Consider the following 20,045-nt stretch of genomic DNA (forward strand, 5'->3'; position numbering starts at 1 on the left):
TCCCTCAGCCTGTTAGCACAGATCCTTCATCCCACTGGCACAGACTTCCTAGATTCCACCACTGACCTTTGGGCTGTTGCAGCACAGATCCGTGAAACAGGGCTGCATGAGACATTGTCCTGGGATCTAGGTCTCCAGTTGGATTCGTGGGAGGCATTGTTATGAGCTCTAGGTCTTCGGCTGGACTCCAGCAGAGCATTTCTGTGGGATCCCAGCCATTAGCTGGATTCCTTGGTCTCAGTGAGTGTACAGATTTCACGCACTCTTTTTTATATCATTCTTTGGGTGACTAGTGTAAATAATCTTATAAAATGTGTGTCTGGTATTATATTGTTCTCCCTTGCAAAAATAAGCTCTAGACAAAAACATGCTTGTTGGTATGTAACATTGTTTGGGCATTGATAGATTAGGTACTGTATTTATTCCAGTCTTTGTTTGTGCTTTCTAAGAAATCTACTTATATTTTCTGAACCTGTAGTCTCTTCCATTGTTTCAGCACTGGATGGTACTTAGGTCCAGTTTTGCAGGGGTTGCTATTGCTATATTTTTATTGTTTCAGTTCTAGAGAGCAAGACAAGTTCAGGTTTGTCTCAAATATACTATTGATGTCTTGTTCAGAAAGAAATAGGAGAGTACATTGAAAACATTTAAAGAGTAGTTTGTCCCCACAAGTCTCTTCCTGAGGCTAGGATGGGCTCAGATGCCTCATCTGCTAATATCTGCTTGTGGTCAGGTATTGCGGTATTCTGGGCAGAGCAGTATGGATGGACCAGCTCAAAATGTTTATGTCACACCTATGGCCACCAGTGTTATCCAGCCATGTCCCATCCTGAGTCCACAGTCCACTAAGACCAGCCCAAATCTTTGATGAGACCAAGGCTCATATTTTAGTGGATTGCCTTTTGCTGTGGTGAACTCATGGCCCAAGACTGCTGCAACGAGTTATGTGTGATGCTGTCTGGAATAAGAGTCCCATAGACTTGGGTTGCAGTTACGTCTTCCCCTGGCAGTGGATCTGTTCCAGAGGTTTCATCCACAGGTAGCCCTACCCATGTTAGTCACTAACTCAGCAGTAAGTTCTAGGGCAAAGTTCTGTGTTTGGTATCCTATCTAAGCTCCAATAATAGGTTTATAGGAGGCTGGGAATGGTGGTGCATGCCTGTAATCCCAGGACTCGGGAGGCTGCAGCAGGAGGATATGTGAGTTCAAGACCAACCTGGGCTACAAAGTGAGCTCAAGGCCAGCCTGAACTGCATAGTGAGACCCTGTCTCAAAAAGACAAAAGATTAAAAATAAAAAAAAAAAGGGCTATAGGAAAGAAAAATCAGAAAGTTCATGAGAAATAAATACATATAGATATAAAGTCAATATATATAACTATTGTTATTGTAGTTTATTCTATTTTTGAAGATGGCAGCTTGGAGAAAGAGGGTTTCTAAAGTTTCAAGACAATTATCAACAACTACATGCAAAGACAGTGTGACTGGTGATCTTTTTTAAGGATATTTCATTTTGTGAGGAATGAAGACATCTATTCAACAAGTCTTAGTACAACATAGTATATTTTAAGAATGCCTATAATATTTGTGTGCACAAACTGTTTTTGAGGAAGGGTTAATTATAGTGATTAACTTTGACTTGGAATGTAGTTCAAAGGGAATGTAGGTTTTCAGTTGATTTATTAATTTAGACATTGTGCTAAGATAAGCATTGTGCATACATTGTTTTTATTTGATTCTAAAATCTGTGAGGAAACTGTCTCCCTAATTGTACCAAAAGGTATAATAGATACTGTGAAAGGGAAAGAAGTTGCTCAAAGGGAAGGAATAACTCGGATGAGGGAAAGGAGAAAAGAAAGAAGGAAAGGAAAAATATATACGTGTATACAAGGATAGCTGGGATAATTGTATGGCTGATGTCTATTGGTTTATTTTTTTATTTTTATTTTTATTTTTTGGTTTTTCTCCGGTACCGGGAACTGAACTCACGACCTTGCACTTGCCAGGCAGGCGCTTTTGCCGCTGAGCTAAATCCTCAGCCCCTCTATTGGTTTATTGAAAGGAACAGTCAATGCTTAAATGACTGACTTTTCTTGAGCAATCTTGCATGCTTATATCTGGTAATCTGAACAACTAGTTTGAAGACAACAATATGCAATATAACAACCATTCTTGAATTCTTACCATCTTGTTTAGCAAAGCTCCATATTGTTTCTAATGTTTTTATTTATTATTTTTTATTTTCCTTGTTTGATCAATTGCATTCTTACATCTGGTAATCTGAGCAACTTTTTGAAGATAACAATATGTAATATAACAGCCATTGTTAATTCCTATCATCTAGTTTTGAAATCCTGTATCATTTCTATTGTTTTTGTATTGTTTTGTTTTTGTCTTTGTTGTTATTATTTTGTTTTTGTTTTTTTTAATGGAAAAGGCATACAGTGCCACAGATGTTTACGTAATGGGTATGATTCTATTTGGTCAAGGAAAAAATGGAAAAAATTGATGACTTCCTGCAAAATAATGTCCACATTCCTGAATATGACCTTTGAATTTTCCCTCACATGAGCAATTTTCAACCTAAGTTTTCAGCCTTACTTGCCATGAGTTTCATTTAGTTCTGTTATTTCTTTGCTGATATTTTTGTCTAGTTGATCTATCTCTTTGTGACAATGGGGTGTTAAAGTCTCCTGTTTTGATTGTATTAGTACTTATTTGATTTTTCTTGTCTGTTAAAATTTGTCTTATATAGTTGGGTCCTCCTGTATTTGGTGCATAGATATTTATGAATGTTAGCTCTTCCTCTTGCAGCTTTTCTCTAACAAGTATGTAATGACCTTCTTTATCTCTTTTGATCATTCTTGGTTTGAAGTTCACATTGTCTGCAAACAGAATGGGTGCCCCTGCTTTTTTCTGAGTTCCTTTTGCATGGAGTATTGTTTTCTACCTATTGACTTTCAGTCTATGAATTTCCTTTTGAGTTATATGTTTCTTGTATACAGCATATTGTTGGATTTTGTTTCTTGATCCACTGTGCCAGTCTGCTTCTTTTGATTGGTGAATTAAGGCTATTTTCATGGTGATAACTGATATGTATTGGCTTATCTTTGGTGTGTTATTTTCCTGATGTTGGTTTCTTACTTTTTCCCTCTTTAATTGCTTGCTGTGCTTAGTGGTTCCTTTGTATTGTTGTTCTTGAAATTGTGGTCATTTTTATCTCTTTCTAGAATATCATTTAGTACTCTTTGTAGGGTTGGTTTGGTGCTCATGAATGTCTTCAGTTGTTCTTTGTTGTGGAAATAATTCTCCATTAATTTTGCAGGCTAATTTATCAGGGTACATCAATCTGGGTTGGAAGTTGTTTTCTTTTTAGACCTGAAGTACTTCACTCCAAGCTCTTCTTGATTTGATGGCTTGAGAAATCTGCCATGATTCTGATGGCCTTTCCTTTATAGTTGATCTGTTTTCTTTTCTCCAACAGCTTTTAATATTCTGGTTTTTTTGCTGAATTTCTGGGATCCTGATTATTATAAGTCTGGGTGTAGATTTATTTTGGTTATGCCTAATCTGGGTTCTATGTGCCTTACTTAACTATGTCAGATTCTTTTTCCATTCCTGGGAACTTTTCTGCTATTACTTCTGCAAATAGTCTTTTTGTGCCATTTGTGTTGACTCCTGCTGTTTCCGTGACACCCGTTAGTCTTGTATTGTTTTTCATTTCATCATCTTGCAGCTGTTGAATTATTTCCTGGTTGCTTATTATTTTTAAGAGATCTTTCCCTTCTCAATTATGAGCTGCAATGCTGTCTTCATGGTCTGAAAATCTATCTTCAGCTTCGTTCAAGCAGTTTTGCCAGCTTTTGATGGAATTTTTAATTTCCTGGATATCTCTTTGAATGTGTTTCATGCATTCTAATTCTTTCCTATATTGTTCATTCAAGATTTCCATCATTTTTCTATGTTCCTCTATTTTTAAATCTGTATCTTCTTTACATATAGTGAGTAATTCTTTCATTATTGTTCTCATTTCTTTTTTTACCTGAGAGATTATTTCTGATCTGATGTCTTCCATGGCCTGATGGAATTGTTTCTTTGCTTCAGTTGCTATCGTTTCAGAAATTTCAGGTATCTGACTTCCAAACTGTTCCATATCTATGTCTCCTGGACTTGTTCTGGATGGGGTGGAGTTCTGAGATTGCATTTTCCTGTTTCATTTTGTCATTTTCATAGATCCTGAGGATCCCTGGGGCTCAGCATGGCTCCCACAATGGTGTGAAGGTGTGGGGGTAGGCTCACTGAGGCTCCTGAAGCTGTCCAGGGCTCAGTGTGGCTCCCACAAAGGTGTGGTGGGTGTGGGGCATGTTCACTGAGGTTCCCTTAGCTGTTCAGGGCTCAGTGTGGCTCCTCTGCTGGTGGGGCAGGGCAGGGGACATTGTATTCTTTGTTTTGTTTTGTTTCACATTTGTAGATTCTTTAAGATGTCAGAACTACAGAAAATACATGCTGGGCATGGTGACCCATGCCTGTAATCCCAGCACTCAGGAGGCTGAGGCACGAGGATTGTTGTAAGTTTGAGACCATCCTGTACTACAAAGTGAGTTCAAGGCCAGCCTGAATTGCATAGCATGACCCTTTCTCAAAATGACAGAAAAACTACAGAAAATAAAAGTAGATTCTTGAATTTGATAAGAGTATTATCAATTTTATATGACAGATTATGGAATTTATAATTATTTTGTGTCATGAAATTAAGAACACAGCTATGAAGTAAATTATTGTTAGCTTATTATTTTTCTGAGACCATATGATAGAATTTTTAAATTATGTTTTTCAGATACTGACCGTGCTTTATCATTGCTAGAAGAATATTGCAAAAAATTAAGAACACCAGAAGAACAGCTGTTGAAAAATGCTGTTAAAAAGGTCATGAGTATCTTTAAGAGCAGCTTATTCCAAGCCTTGTTAGGTATGTATTATAAAAATTACCTCTCTTCTTAATGGTTAGACTTATGCTGAATAGTTTGGATGATATGGTCAAAGAACTTGATGTTAATGAAATTTCAAACTGTGATAATTTTCCTTGACACTAGAAGGAATTTTTTCCTATTTAATGTTTACCTAAGAAGTGTTATAAAAGAGATAGAGCTAGATTTTTGAAAAATGTTAACATTGAAAGAATATATAGGAAGAAAAATTTATACATTTAAAAACACTGAGTAGTTTTTGCAAAAAGTTGAGGTCAGATTCACTAAAGAAGTTGCTTCCTTTAGAAGGAATTGTGTAACACAAAAATGTTAGGTTATATTTGAATCAGAATCAAACTTTTGCTTTTGGTTCAAAAGTAGAAACAAATAATGTTTTCATCTTTCTTTCTTAGGAGAGCTTATGATCCAGCATTGAAAAATTAACTGATGGAAATTCAATGTTTTGGGATTCTTATCAATTTGTCATGAATCTAACCAAGTAATGTTTAACTTTATATGTAGTCTCCTATTAACGATTATGAAGAAAATAGAGATTCATTTATCTTTAGCTCTCTATATATTTTTGCATTTATGCAAATGGCTATTAATTCCTCTAAATATTTTGTGACAAAAAGCTAGCAAAAGATATCAGTAAATTTTTCCCCCAACAAACATTGCTGACTATCTAAACAATAAAAACAACTCCACTGAACACAATATATTTTAATTAATTAACTAAGTATTCATTAGTTAATTAGTTTTGTGCTGCTGAGAATCAAACCTAGGACTTTATTTTTTTTTTTTTTTTTTTCAAACCTAGGACTTTAACACTGTACATTTTAAAGAAATAACTGAGTCTACTAGACATTTTTATTGCTTTTACAAGCTGATAGTTATTAATATATAATATAAAGATAGGAGTTTATGGAACTTCATTTTGGAAATGTTTCACCTGTTTTTATTATAAATGTAGTTATTGATACAAACCTTAACTTTATGATTTGAATATAACTTTAAAAATCCATAAAATTTTGAAAAATCAAAAAGCAGTTTATTGATAATAAATAGCAATAAAAAGTTGTTGTATAAGATTATTTTACTTGTGGGTTAATTTCTCCCATCCAAGTACTAACCAGGCCTGACCCTGCTTAGGGCTTGTGGGTTAATTTCTTTAAAACATTCTATTTTGGTTCATAAGTCTTAATGACACGAATAACTAATCACAGCTAGTGTTCAGTGAAAACAACTCTGAATAGAATGTTATAGAATTTAAATAAACATTGTTAGAGAATAGTATTTTAGAGAATATTTTCAAACCACAGATTTCTCAATTAAAAATGAATAGTGTCTTCTAAGTGATAAATACTAAATGCCATTAACTAAATGGCAATGTATCTAAATAGATTTGTATGATGTGTTTAGTTAGGACTGGCTCAATTTTGAGAGAACTTGAGCTTTTGAGAACTTGATTTAGGAAGAGTATTACTGGATGATTTAGATAATTCTACTATATTTTGATAATGTCATTTGATAACACCATTACCTGGGGAATAAAAAGACAAATGCATTGACAAAGAATTGCATTTTGCCATTATTTTAATGAATGATAAATATCTTGGCTTGAAGCTTATGGTGTGGTTTGAATTTCTCTAGTAAAATGAGAGACAATAATAATCTGTAAAAGCTATTATGTAAGTAATCCCAATGCCCAGATTTGAATGGATAGATTTGTTTTAGCTGGCCTTTTAAAGTCATTTGGAGATAAACCAGAGTGCAAAGAATGGAGCATTATACATCAAAACTTAATTTTCTATTGAATTTTATGTGGGTAACTAAATCCTGATTACTAACATTATTTTTGAATGTTTTAGTGCTCTCATTCTGTATTTTCTTTAAGGCTCCAAATAAAAGTCGTGTAGACATGTATATCTTGAATAAGATTTATGTATTTATAAACACATAGATAGGGAGCTATTGATAAATTTGAGCATTGTTAGGGTTCATAGTTTGCTTTCTGTTTCAACCAACTATCCCTTGCTCTTCCCTTCTTTTTTGTTTTAAGTAATGAAAACCATGGCTTCACCCATTTTTTCTCATCTTCAAATAACCAGTACATTGAAATAATACCTTGCAAGAATCTCAACTAGCTACGTAAATAGGCATTAATAATTCAGACAAATCAATACAAACTGATAGTAAAGTGAAATACTCTTTACTCCGGAATGTGCACAGTATTTACACATGACCTGAGAAACAAAACCTCCCTCTACAGATGAAAATAATCACTCTGAAAATAAATGCTATTTTCTTTTTGTAGTCAATCATATGCATAAACAATTATATTCTTAGATAATATAATTGTTGAGGACTAGAAACTAGAATCATGTCTGTATAACTGTGGTCAGTATAATAGTGTGTAAAAGCATTTGAAAAAAAGAGTTCTGTGATAACATGGAGGGTTATAGCAAAGGTATTGTATCTTTTCAATTTTTTATTATATAACTTTCTTTAATTATAAAAGTAATATAGGGGCTGGGGATTTAGCTCAGTGGCAAAGCACCTGCCTGGCAAGTGCAAGGTCGTGAGTTTGATTCCTGGTACTGGAAGAAAAGACCAAAAAAAAAAAAGTAATATATATTCATTTTGGAAATATTATAGGATGAAAGTAAAAGAATGTAAAATCCATTTTTTTGGTAAATAGAAGGATCCATGATAAGCATATAGAATAATGAACTATTTAACTTTCTTCATCCTTACTTCTAAAGTCCCTGTATTATTTGTTTTGATTTCCCGTTTACTAGTACCTGGCAGTAGATAAAGACACTTTGAAAGTTGACAGTCAGTGTTTATTAATGTACAAAACAAGAAAAATAAGCCATTTGCTAAATGCTGCACATTTAGATGTTAGGCTTAGAGTGACATCTTGTGGTACTACTAAGGAAAAAATTTATCCTTTGGATAATTGTAGTTTTAAGATAATCACCATAATATTGACAGTTTTCAGAGTTTGAATATAAGTGAACTGGAATTCCCTGATGTTTAACAAATTAAGTCTCTTTAGAATAGCTAAAACATTCAGATTTTCAAAGCATCCTATTATTTATTCTTATTTAGGCAATGTTGGGCCAGAATGGAACATTTTTATTACTTTTATTTATTTATTTCTTGTTTGTTTGTTTTTCCGGTACTGGGAATTGAACTCTCGACCTTGTGCTTGCCAGGCAGGTACTGTGCTGCTGAGCTAAATCCCCAGCCCTATTACTTTTATTCTTATCTCTCAGGTCTACTTTGACAATTTAAAGATCTATATTACCACTATAATTATTTGTGAAAAATATTTTAATATAATGGATTTATTTTCAGATATGTAATATAAGTTTTTTTGGAGACAGGGTCTCACTATGTAGTTCAGGCTGGCCTTAAACTCACTTATGTAGCCCAGGCTGGCCTCGAACTCATGGCGATCCTCCTGCCTCAGCCTCCTGAATGCTGGGATTACAGGCATGTGCCACCACACCTCGCATGTGTTTTGTTTTTTTAACTTACTGAAAATTATGAGTTATTCTCAGTACTTATACAATGGAAAGAAATATAGACATATTTCACAGATAGCAAATCCTTCTAAAACTTTATTAGCCTCACTAATCTAATTTGTTCCCTTCTTTTGCTACCTTATTTGAAGGGAAATTCTATAGTAGGACTTACAATAAACATTCAAGTGATACTTTGTTTAAATTTCACCAGTAATAGTCTCTTAGAAGAGTGTTCATCCTGTTTTACACAAGCTGTTATACTTTATATGTCTGACATTTTGTTAGAATATTTTTTTGTTTCCTTAAGACTTACGAGAACCCCTGTAGATACTTGAGATGAGTAGCAACAGTTTGAAATAATGTGCTATATACTGGGCTTTATCATCTTCTTGTTGAAGCCTCCTAACACTTCCTTATTTATTAGAAGCTTTAATTAGCCCTTTCAGTTATGCATCATCCGTTGACCTGCTCTCCCTCTCCCATACTGAAGATCTAACTCAGAGCCTCAAACATGCCATGCAGTCACTCTGCTACTGAGCTACATCTCCACCCCTCTCATTGGCTTTTGTTCACATTAAAGTGCTTACCATGTTGCTTGAGAAATTGAATGTATTTTGGTCCCTTCAATAGTCTGTGAGCATCTTGATGGTAAGGGTTTTATCTAATTAACTTTTGTGTTTCCAATATGAACCTTTAATAATAGACTTTCAATAAATTTCTATTCATTTTCTGAACAATTATTTAAAAATACTTGTTGGGTGTTAGACATTGTGTTAGGTAGCAGAGATAAGTAATCTAATATAGAAGACAGTGTTTACCTATATGAGCAAATAGAGGAAAAAGTAGGGAAAAAGACATTATCAAAATTAATAAATTAATTTATTTTAATTGCATATGAGCCTTTGCTACACAGTGAGATAGTGAAAGCTCAAAGTTTTGTTTCTTTGAGGTGGGAGCATGAAAGGTACTGGAGATTTCTGCTAAGTATGTGATACATGAAAATCTGGGGATGTTCACTAAAACTAACATGTGGCAACTGAAAAAAAGCAGAACATAATTTTTCCAGCTAGGTTTTCCTAACTAAACATGTGAATATTACTGATCTTAGAGCCTTAATTCATTTGGCTGTTGAAATCTTTTCAGAGAGTTGATATACATAATTATTTAATTATAGTGGTGATAAAGGCACAAAATAAATATGTGCAAGAGCTTTACCATATTTTAGAGTTAAAAAACACATTTTCCCATTGCATTAATTTTAATATAATATTTTTATTTCAAAATAAAATCTATTTGAAAGCATTATGGCTACTTTAGTTTTACCTATTAATAATTATGTGTACCTTTTGCTACCTGATTATAAGAAAGTCAAGGAATTTTTATAGATTATGGTGAATGCAAGGGCCCATATAGTTCTCTGTATTTGGAACAACTTAACTCTAATTGTCAAAAACAGAGCTTCTCAAGGTGTTGTTCTTGGACTAGAAGTGCCAGTCATCTGTGAATTTGGTTAGCAGTATAAACTCATGGGTCTCACCCCAGATCTACTGAATCAGAAACTCGCGAAGTAAACTCTTTGAAGTATTTTAAAGACTCTTCCAGTTGATTCTGAGACATGCTGACATTTGAGAACATGGGTTCTAAATAGTCAGCATTTGGCCATTCAAGAGAAGTAATTTAGTTTTTCAGCATTATTAATGAACTTTGAAGAATATGATAGTGGCATTTCTTTAGTCTTTAGTCTTATAAAGATTTGGTTTAGTTTTTAATGAATTTAATGAACGATTATCATTCTGGAACATACCTTGAATACTATGAGAATCCATAAGTTCATAGGTATCATTATGGATCCTAATATTACTTCTAAAATACAATAGCACAACTCAAACATTTAAATGACTCCCACTTTTGAGTACTTAATGGTAGTTTCTACTTATACTTCTCTGGATAATGAATAGCAAGGCTACAATGAAGTGCTGCTTGGCCATGTGTTAGAGGAACACTCACTAGGTAATACTTGCTGCCACTCACAGCCTCAAAGTGTGTGCTCCAGTGAAACAAATTGCATGTTATGGGCCTTCAAATAAATATTGACTGGTTAAACAGTGAATGATAATTTCTTAGAGATGAGTGATAAAATGGATCTCACTGGAATAAGGGTGAGATTTATGCTTTTAAAGTGTTCTCCAGGAGGTCATCAGAAAATGGAAAGATATCCTCATCTTTCTGGATAGCCAGAACCAATATAGTCAAAAGAGCCATATTTCTAAAACTGATATACAGATTTAATGTAATCTCAATCAAAAGACCAATAGCATTCCTCACAGAGCTGGAGAAAATAATTCTAAATTTTATATGGGACCAGATGAAATCCAGAATAGCAAACACAATCCTGGGAAACAAGAGCAAAGTAATAGGTATCACAATCTCAGATTTCAAGTTATATAAAAAACTACACAGCATGGCACTGGTACAAAAACAAACATGTGGATTAATGAACAGAATTGAGGATGCAGAAATAACCCTAGGAAATTCAGCTATTTGATTTTTGACAAGGGAGTCCAAAAACAGGCAATGAAGGAAAGACAGTCTCTTTAATTAATGATACTGGGAAAACTGGCCGCCCACATGTAGGAGATTGAAACCAAACCCATGTCTCTCACCATATACTAAGCTAAAATAAAAATGGATCAAAGATTTAATTTTAAAACAGGAAATTAATAAAATAAAATAAGATAAAATAGGTAGACATAGACTTTCTTATTTTAGATCTATAATTTTATTATAATAACAAATAATTGTCACAGTGAGATCTATTTACATATAAAGAATTATATTTAAATTTATATGGAACAACATTTATATTTTTAAATTATTCTTTTGGAATTAGAATGTGAAGTACAGTTTCAGTTTTATAGCAAAGAAGAAAAGTATAGAAGACAAAAAATAGAATCAACAGTAAAAATACCACTATTCATCCAGATTATAATATGTGGAAACTTTTTGCCAGAAATGTACATCTTCTTAATCTGATTGTTCAAATCATCAAAATATGAATTATTCAGTGCCATTTTGCCAGAAATTCATTTAGCAGGATCATAGACTAACATTTTCGAGAGCAAATCCAAGCCATTTTCATTCAAGTTTTTGACATGGGATGCTAGGTTTCCAGGTTTCCACTTGGGAAATGTATTCCTACAGTCCTGTAAAAATTCCACTTCTGGCCATATTTCATTGTTGGGAGTGCCTAAAGCTCTGAAAATCCTGAAGAGTTGATTAATTTCTGAATCCCCATGGAAAAGTGGTTTCTTATTTGCCAATTCTGCAAAAATAGTACTTATACTCCAAATGTCAGCTGGAGTAGAGCAAGGCTGATCCCAGCAATACTTGTGGAGATCTATACCAGAGTGTTAGTGTGTAGATACTCTAATAGATATCCCAAAAGCTCCAGCAAGGCCAGAGTCAGCCAGTTTAACTATTCCTTTGTCATCAACCAACAGATTTTGTGGTACTGAGTCTTTGTGAAGAAGTCTTCTAGAGTGACAAAAGACAATACCCTGTTTGGTACAAATAACTCTTAACAAGTGATGAATCCATGAACTGCCCAGGAGGAATAGAATCCAAGTATTTCTTGAGATCCATGGAAAGGAGTTAAAAAATGAGATATAACTTGGAATCCTTCATAAACACATTTTGAAGACTGACTGTATTTGGATGGCGAATACCTTTAATAGAGAAATTTCCTGAATTGCAGTACTAGGAACCCTTTCCTCTTCTCTTTCTAGTCTGATTTTCTTCATGGCTACCACTTGACCTGTAGTTTTGTGTCTACCCTTATATACAACTCCATAAGTACCTTCTCCAATTTTCTCTATTTTGGTGTAGTCTTCCATAGTTGTTCAACAGGTATGATAGATCCTGGGTATCGTCCCGTAGTGGCTGAGGCAGTAGCTACCTCAAGCTACCTTGCCTGCATCTCTCAGCAAAGACTTTCTGAACAGAACCCCAATTGTACAAGAAATAACATCAAGAATCAACAAATAGGACTGTATCAAATTAAAAAGCCTCTGCACAGAAAAGTAAACAGTACACACAGTGAAGATACAACCTGGAAAATTTTTTTGCCAGCTACTCCTCAAAGGGAGGAACAATATCTAGACTATACAAAGAACTCAAAAAATTTAGATCCCCCAAATAAAAGACCTAATAAAACGTGCAACTGAAATGAACAGATACTTCTCAGAAGAAGTACAAATGGTCAATAAATACATAAAAAATATTCAATATTTCTGGCCAATAGAGAAATGCAAATTAAAACAACACTGAGATTTCATCTTCAGAAAGAATGACTATCATCAAGAAATCAAATAACAAATTATGGTGAAGCTGCAAGGGGTGGTGGTGGGACCATTCTACAATGTTGGTGAGAATCTAAACTAGCATAACCACTTTGGAAATTAGTATAAAAATTCCTCAGAAACTAAAAATAGAAGTTCTATCTGATCTAGCTAGTCCCCTTCTAAGTATATATCTTTCTGAAAGCATTAAAGACACCACATTTCAGTGATGCATACATACCCATGTTGATAGCAGCACAATTCATAATAGCTAAGTTGTAGCAGTGGCCTATATGTCTGTCAACAAATTAATGTATAAAGAAAATGTGCATACGTATATGCAATGTGTATATTTAAATACAGTCCTTCTGTCATAAAGAAGGATTAACTTCACTCATTTGTAGGAAAATGGATACATCTTGAGACCATACTATTAAGCGAAAGAAATCAGGCGCACATGTTTAAGTATCAAATGGTTTCTGTTATATGAAAAACTCAAAATATAAATAAAGAGCAAAATAAAAGATAGTGGGAAATAGGTAGAGCACTTGCAAATGGGAGGGGGACCAACAAATGGGGGGAGGGAGGAAAGAAAGGAGGGAAAAGGGACGAAAAAAGAATTAAGATGTGTTATATATGTGAACTACCGCCCTACAATGAATAAAGTTACTATGTACTCCAAACATTTACTAATAAAAAATAAAGCATTTAATAAATAAAATGTGTTCTAAGAGTCAGATAGGGCATTACATTGGACCGAAGTCTTTTTCAAAGACTGGGTTGACATCTTTTTCAAAGATTGAAGGTAAACTTGAAAATCAAGAGGTAAAACATAAAATGTGGCTCAAATAATTCTCATAATTACCTTTGTTAAACCACCATATTTGGGCTGTGACTAGGTGTATGTTTCATGTCAGGCAAGATGAAGTATTTCTAAACTTTGACACTTTGGGTTTGAAGCCATCAAGAGGGTTGTATGTCATTCCTGGCTTTGGGCTTTGTATACTACTGCAAGATTTATGTCACCAGATGGCACCATTTAACTAAATTTATGTCCTTTGGCTGTCTGCAAGGCTGGCTGTTTTTAAATGAAGGCTTTTATTTATATTATAGCTGAAATAAGAAAAAAATTATGGCATATAAGACTTGCCTAATCCAGTCACATGGTGAAACTTCAAACATGTTTTTAAGGATGGGGGAGCGTGACAGGATCTCATGATCTGCTGAGTATGAAATAAAGGAAAATTTGGTGATGATCACTAAAACTAATATGTGGCATTTTGTAGGAAAGCAGTACAGAACAGATATTCTCATTTAGATTTTGCCACAGGAAGCACACTAATATTACTAATATAATATGGAACCTTTCAGTTGTTAAAATACTTTCAGGGAATTGATGTATATAATACAAAAATATATAAAAGATTCTAAAATATTATTTGAGGAATAAATCTTTTAAGATGTGAAACAGCATGGTGATAATATCTAAAAAATGTCAATACAGTATGTGGTCTTTGAGGTGTGTTAACTAATCAAATTAATATAGACATTTTCTTAGTATAAACAGCTGTTTTGAGGAAATGAGTATTTATTACTTGGTTAAATATTTCTCTATTACTTTTCCTATCTTTAAGCAGAATTAATTACTTTCTCCCTTATTTTCCTATAGTATATAGTCATATTTCTGGTATAGCACTTACGATGTTCTGCTGTAGTTGATTACATGCTGGTTTCCTTCAGTAGGTTGTGAGCTTCTTTAATATAAAGACTGGTTCTAATTCAGCCAGTGTGTGGAATCGAATAGTCCTTCATTAAATTTCTGTCATTTGACAAAAATTATCTCAGATCTTGCTATCTAAGAGCCACTATGTTAACTCTAGGGATTCAGTGACAAAGGAGATTTAGTTCCTGTTTTCATGGAGCTCTTGGTCTTCTAAGGGAGACAGGCATTAAAGAGTAAGTATAATTCCAATGAGAATTTTGAAATTAAACTAGTGAAATCATGAGGGTTTTCTTAAAGTGATCACATTCATATTGTACTGTGTTCAAAAATGTTTAGATACTATTTTTAATTAAAACTTTTTAGTAGCTTTCTGTTAAACCTTACAATGAAATTCAAAGTTCTACCTGCAAATTTTTACCAGACCTTCACATCTTTTATCGCATTTCTTATTGTTACTGCTTATCACCATACTCCAGCCCTACTTTCTATTCCTAAATGCTGTCCCAGGACATTCCACATGGTTTTCTTTTATAGGCAGTACCTTTTACCCAGACTTCTGCATTGCTGACTTATCTCATCATTCAGGTCTCAAAGCCTGTATAGTAACTCCCAACTTATAAATGAGTTCCATTCTGGGAGAACGTTCATAAGTTGGATTCATTTCTAAGTCTGATTAAGTGAGTCTTACACACCTTTGACACAGATATACAATGTGTATTGCCTTGCATGTCCTAACAGTCTCCTCCACATTACCACTGCTTTTCCTCTTGCTTCTGGACATCCTGGGCTCTGATTGAGAACTGTACCACTGTACAGTATCGCACTGTACAATAAACACACAGCAGCACAACTGTGACAATGTCCGGTAGACATGTGAGCTACTTCCGTGATTTTTTCACATCTGTGAACGTTGGTAAGAGGTCTCTTCATATCTGTGAAATTTTGCAACTCAAATGTTCATAATTTGGGGACTTACTGTAATGTATATTTCTACCTTCCCATCTCCACACCACCTCCAAGTCACATCTATTACATTGCCATATTTTAATTTTAGTGACTACCTGTATTACTGTGAGAAATTTTGTATGCGTTTATTGCACAATTTTTCCCCCTAAAATATAAATTTCATAAGAGCAGCCATTTTTTCAGTCTTATTAATTGCTATATCTTTTATATTGACTAAGTGCCTACCACATAATAGCTACAAAGTAAAGTTTTGTTAAATTTGTGAATGAATAATTGAGAGTTGCTGCACGCTTTGTACTTTGTTAGATTCTTAAATTGGAGATGTACTCATCTGAATCTGGGGAATGGTATCACATACCTGTAATCCCAGCCCTCAAGAGGCTGAGGCAGGATAATTGCAGTGAGTTCAAGGCTAGCCTAACCTACATAGTGAGTTCAAGGCTGGACTAAACTACATAACAACACCCCATCTCAAACAAAACAAAACAAACAGGGGATGTATTCATTTGAAAGGAGCTAGGAACTTAAGCAAATAGGATGTAATTTTTATTACAAAAGATATCCGAAGGTAGGTATTTGGTTGTGTTTCTTCAGCATCTCAGGAAATTTCTAGCCAGTGTCTCTGCAGTTATTATGGTGTTTATCTTATGTTTGTTATTTGATGCTTATAACATGGCATCTGCATTTGGAGACATGATGTCCATGTTCAAGACCAGAAGAGGGAGGCAGGAAGAAGGGAAAATAAAAGCTCCAATGATCTTTCCTTATTAAGAAAGCAAAATTTTCTCAGAGCTACTACCTATAAAAGTGATGGTGTGACTTTTATGGCATGAATGCCATAGTTTCTCACATATAACATTCTTTTTCCAAGCACAGACTTTTTTTGGTGTCAGATTGGCCCAAACTGTACCATTAACTCAAGGCAGACTGAAAAATGCAGGAAAAAGTTGTCATACTTTCTTTAAACCAATCATGAGCCATTGGGAGAGCACTTTGCTATTCCCTACAAGATTGGGGTTCTCTTAGTGTGGAACAAGAAGGCAATGAGTATTGAATAGAAAGTTAATGGTTTCCTTTGTACATACATTTTCTGTAATCCTCATCAGCAAATGCATATTACTAATGATATTTTTAAGTTTAGAGGGATTAAATAATTTGATCAAGATTACATAATTTTTGGCTCCTTGACTCAAGCTGAATGTTGGGAACCTGGATAAAAAATCAAAGAACTACAGAAAATGAGTTCTTCAGAAGAGGTTGCAAAAGAGTCACTGAATTTGTTAGTAAAAGAAAAGGCCTACGGAATAACTGCCTTTCATTATGGTAAAGGAGACTGAGGGTCAATAGAAACTAATTTCAGTCTGTCTTCCTAATCATGTAGTATATGATATTGGGAAATTCACTTGATCATTCTTGACTTCATTACCTTAATTTATAAAATGAGAGGAGTTCCTCCTTACCTTGAGTTCCAGTTCTCTCTACCTTTCTTCTGACTAGTTTTGTTACATCTCATCAGTCTCTTGATTAATAGGTAGCCTTATCCTTAGCAATAGTTTTACTTATGCAACTATATTGGGAAGGGTAATGGCTTAGGTATAACATTTTTTTGGTTAATCATAATTTTTAAAGTGCTTTTTTCTGAGAAAAACAATTTTTGTTTCAAAAATTCTTTTATTCTGAAACAAGAGAAGAAAAAAGGGGGAAAGTTCCATTGATACACATTTGTGTTCTTGGAAAAGCAGAATTGGGAAGAAGTGAAAAATTAGGGGGTAGAGTTATAATGAGTGATTTAGACTACTGTTTTTGCTTTGGTAAGGTAGTAAATTAAGCAATCAGGTAACAACACTATATTTGGAGAGATGTTTCTCAGTATTCTTGTAATAATTACTGAGATTTTTTTTTTTTTTTTGTCTGTTTGAGACAAGGTTTCACTATATAGTTCAGGCTGGCCTTGAATTCACTTTTTAGGCCCCACTAGCCTCAAACTTGCAGCAATCCTCTTGCTTTAGTCTCCTGATTGCTGGGATTACAGGCATGTGCCACCGCACCCAACCTTGAATGAGATTTTCTAATTTTACTTCTTCTCTTATTGCATGAAGGCCCACGTCTGAAAGTATCATCATCATATTATTCCTATGGTAAATAGAGGCCACATTTTAAAGAAATTGTTCAAAGGGAAGAAACAACTGGGATGAGGGCAAGAAGAAAAGGAAAGAAAGAAGGGGAAAAATATATATGGATAGCTGGGATAACTGTACTACTGATGTCTAATGGTTTATTAAAAGGAACAGTTAATGCTTATTTTTTAAAATTTTTCCAACCCTTTGGTGATGTTTGGGGTCATATCTTGTTGAAGTGTCTCCTCATTGTCTTTTCTTTTCTTTTTTTAGTTTGATTGCTGGGATGATGTTTGTAAGTTGCCTATAGTGGGTTGCTTTATTGCCAGTATTTAGAACCCTTAGGAAATTGCTGCTTCTCCTAGATGTCTTCTAGGGATAGCTGCTTTTTGGGTTTTGAGTCTGCTATAAGATCTTACATCTTCAATTTGTTGGGAATGAGAAGTTTTTGCCTATTAGGCCCAGCCCCTGGTTCTTTGGCACAGTGCCACATTTTCTGTGACCTGTAGTCAATCTCAGTCTTGGAATACCAGTAATGACAGCTGTTTAGAACAATTATGTCACTTTTGGTGATAGTAGTACCAATAACAATAACATGAAACAGCTTAGAAAATAACAAACTGAAGTAACCATTAATTTGCCACCTTTAACCATTATGGACTAGATTTGTGGTTATATGAAAAAATCTAAAACAAATCAGAAAATTGTATGCAGTATACAAGTCTTTATTATGTCAATTTTGCCCTCAGGGGTTAAAATTTAAAATGGGTTAGGGAGAAAATAGAGAAGTGGAAGGAGAGGAAGAGATTAGAAGTAAGGCTGGAGGACAAAGGGGGATCATGCTACCTTTGGGAAACTGGTGTAGAAGACTGGAGGAAAGAGAGAAGGAAGAAATAAAAAGAACAGAACTGAACCATAACCACAAAGAAGCTAGACACCATGTTCACACACCTATGATATGAGTTCAAACAAAGGAGAAAGAAAAAAAAACCCAACCCCCCAACTATAAAAACAAAACAAAAAATAAAACAAAGCAAAATAGAAAACAAAACAAAAAATTAACAACAACAAAAAAAACTACAACAAGAACAACAAAATGTTTGTCTCTCCTTTATAGAGACAGCATCCTCATAAAAAACAAGCAGTAGCTTTTTTACAGTATAGTGAATAATCTCATTGGGCCTGCACCCTCTGGTGGCCTGCAGCCATAGCACACCTTCCGTGAGCCTGAGCCCGGCTGGGAGATGGAGCCAGTAGCCACTCTGAATTCTGAGCTCAAAGGGCTCTTCTCCAAGATGGCTTCCAGCCAATTGCTCTCTTACACAGGATGACTGAGCCCTGGGCACTCACCAGCAGTTAGTGAAGTCCTTCACATCTGCTGCTCCCATCTACTGTTGTATCTCTTTTTGGAGGCCTTTGTGGTCTCCAGCACTCAACGTGTGTTGGCAGGTTTGAACCCCTCCTCTTGTGCAGTGTTTCCTATTTGGGGAGAGGGCGCCATTGGGTATCTCATTTTTCTTTGTTGAAGTTTCTCTCTTGATTCTCTCCATAGGCTTCAGTTCATACTTCATTTCCTTCCTGGGTCTGGGGGGACTCACTTTCCTCCTTCTTTCCCTTTGCACATTGCTATATTCCAGCGTCTGGATGGCAACACTTGGAGAGGTTCTTTCTCTGCTGCTTACCTCTTCGCCATCTTGCCCCTCCCTCTAGATTTTGTTTCTTGATCCATTCTGCTAATCTGTTTCTTTTGATTGGTGAATTGAGATCATTTACATTGATAGTTATAACTGGTTTGTATTGGCTTATCTTTTTCATGCTATTTTCCTGCTGTTGGTTCCCTGCTTTTTTCTTCTGTTTAATTGTTTGCCCTGCTTGATATTTTTTTCTGTTGTTGCTCTTGGAATTGTGGTCATTTTTATCTCTTTCTAGACTATCTTTCAATACTCTTTGTAGGATTGGTTTGGTGCTCATGAATTTCTTCAGTTGTTCTTTGTCATGGAAATATTTTATTTGTCTGTTACTTTTGGAGGATAGTTTTTCAGGGTACATCAATCTGGGTTAGAAGTTGTTTTCTTTCAAGACCTGAAATACTTTACTCCAAGCTCTTGTTGACTTGATGGCTTGTGTTGAGAAATCTTCCCTTGATGGGCATTCCTTTATAGGTGATCTGTTTCTTTTCTCTAATAACTTTTAATATTCTGTTCTTTTGCTGAATTTCTGGGATCTTGATTATTATATGTCTGGGTGTAGATCTATTTTGGCTATGACTAATTGGAATTCTATGCCTCACTTTATTGTACATCAGATTCTTTTGAATGCTTGGGAATTTTTCTGCTGTTACTTCTGCAAATAGTTTTTTTTTTTTAAATTTTTATTTTAAAGATAAAAGGAGGGAAACATTAA

General features: G+C 34.6%; 1 protein-coding gene and 1 pseudogene across 4 annotated transcripts in view; one reads left to right on the top strand and one right to left on the bottom strand.

Annotated features, from left to right (window-relative positions):
- Dlg2 (discs, large homolog 2 (Drosophila)) overlaps positions 1–20,045 on the top strand; it is a 1,924,417-nt gene that overhangs the window by 18,417 nt on the left and 1,885,955 nt on the right. For all 4 annotated transcript variants that reach the window (XM_013511774.1, XM_013511776.1, XM_005379786.2 and 1 more), the window contains exon 2: positions 4,837–4,968. In XM_013511774.1, the coding sequence (XP_013367228.1) occupies positions 4,837–4,968 (132 nt within the window). The remainder of the gene's footprint in view (positions 1–4,836; positions 4,969–20,045) is intronic.
- On the bottom strand, positions 6,490–12,394 carry LOC102028851 (annotated as a pseudogene).

The sequence above is a fragment of the Chinchilla lanigera genome, unplaced genomic scaffold, assembly GCF_000276665.1.
Source record: "Chinchilla lanigera isolate Chin_1 unplaced genomic scaffold, ChiLan1.0 scaffold00013, whole genome shotgun sequence".
Classification (NCBI taxonomy): domain Eukaryota; kingdom Metazoa; phylum Chordata; class Mammalia; order Rodentia; family Chinchillidae; genus Chinchilla; species Chinchilla lanigera.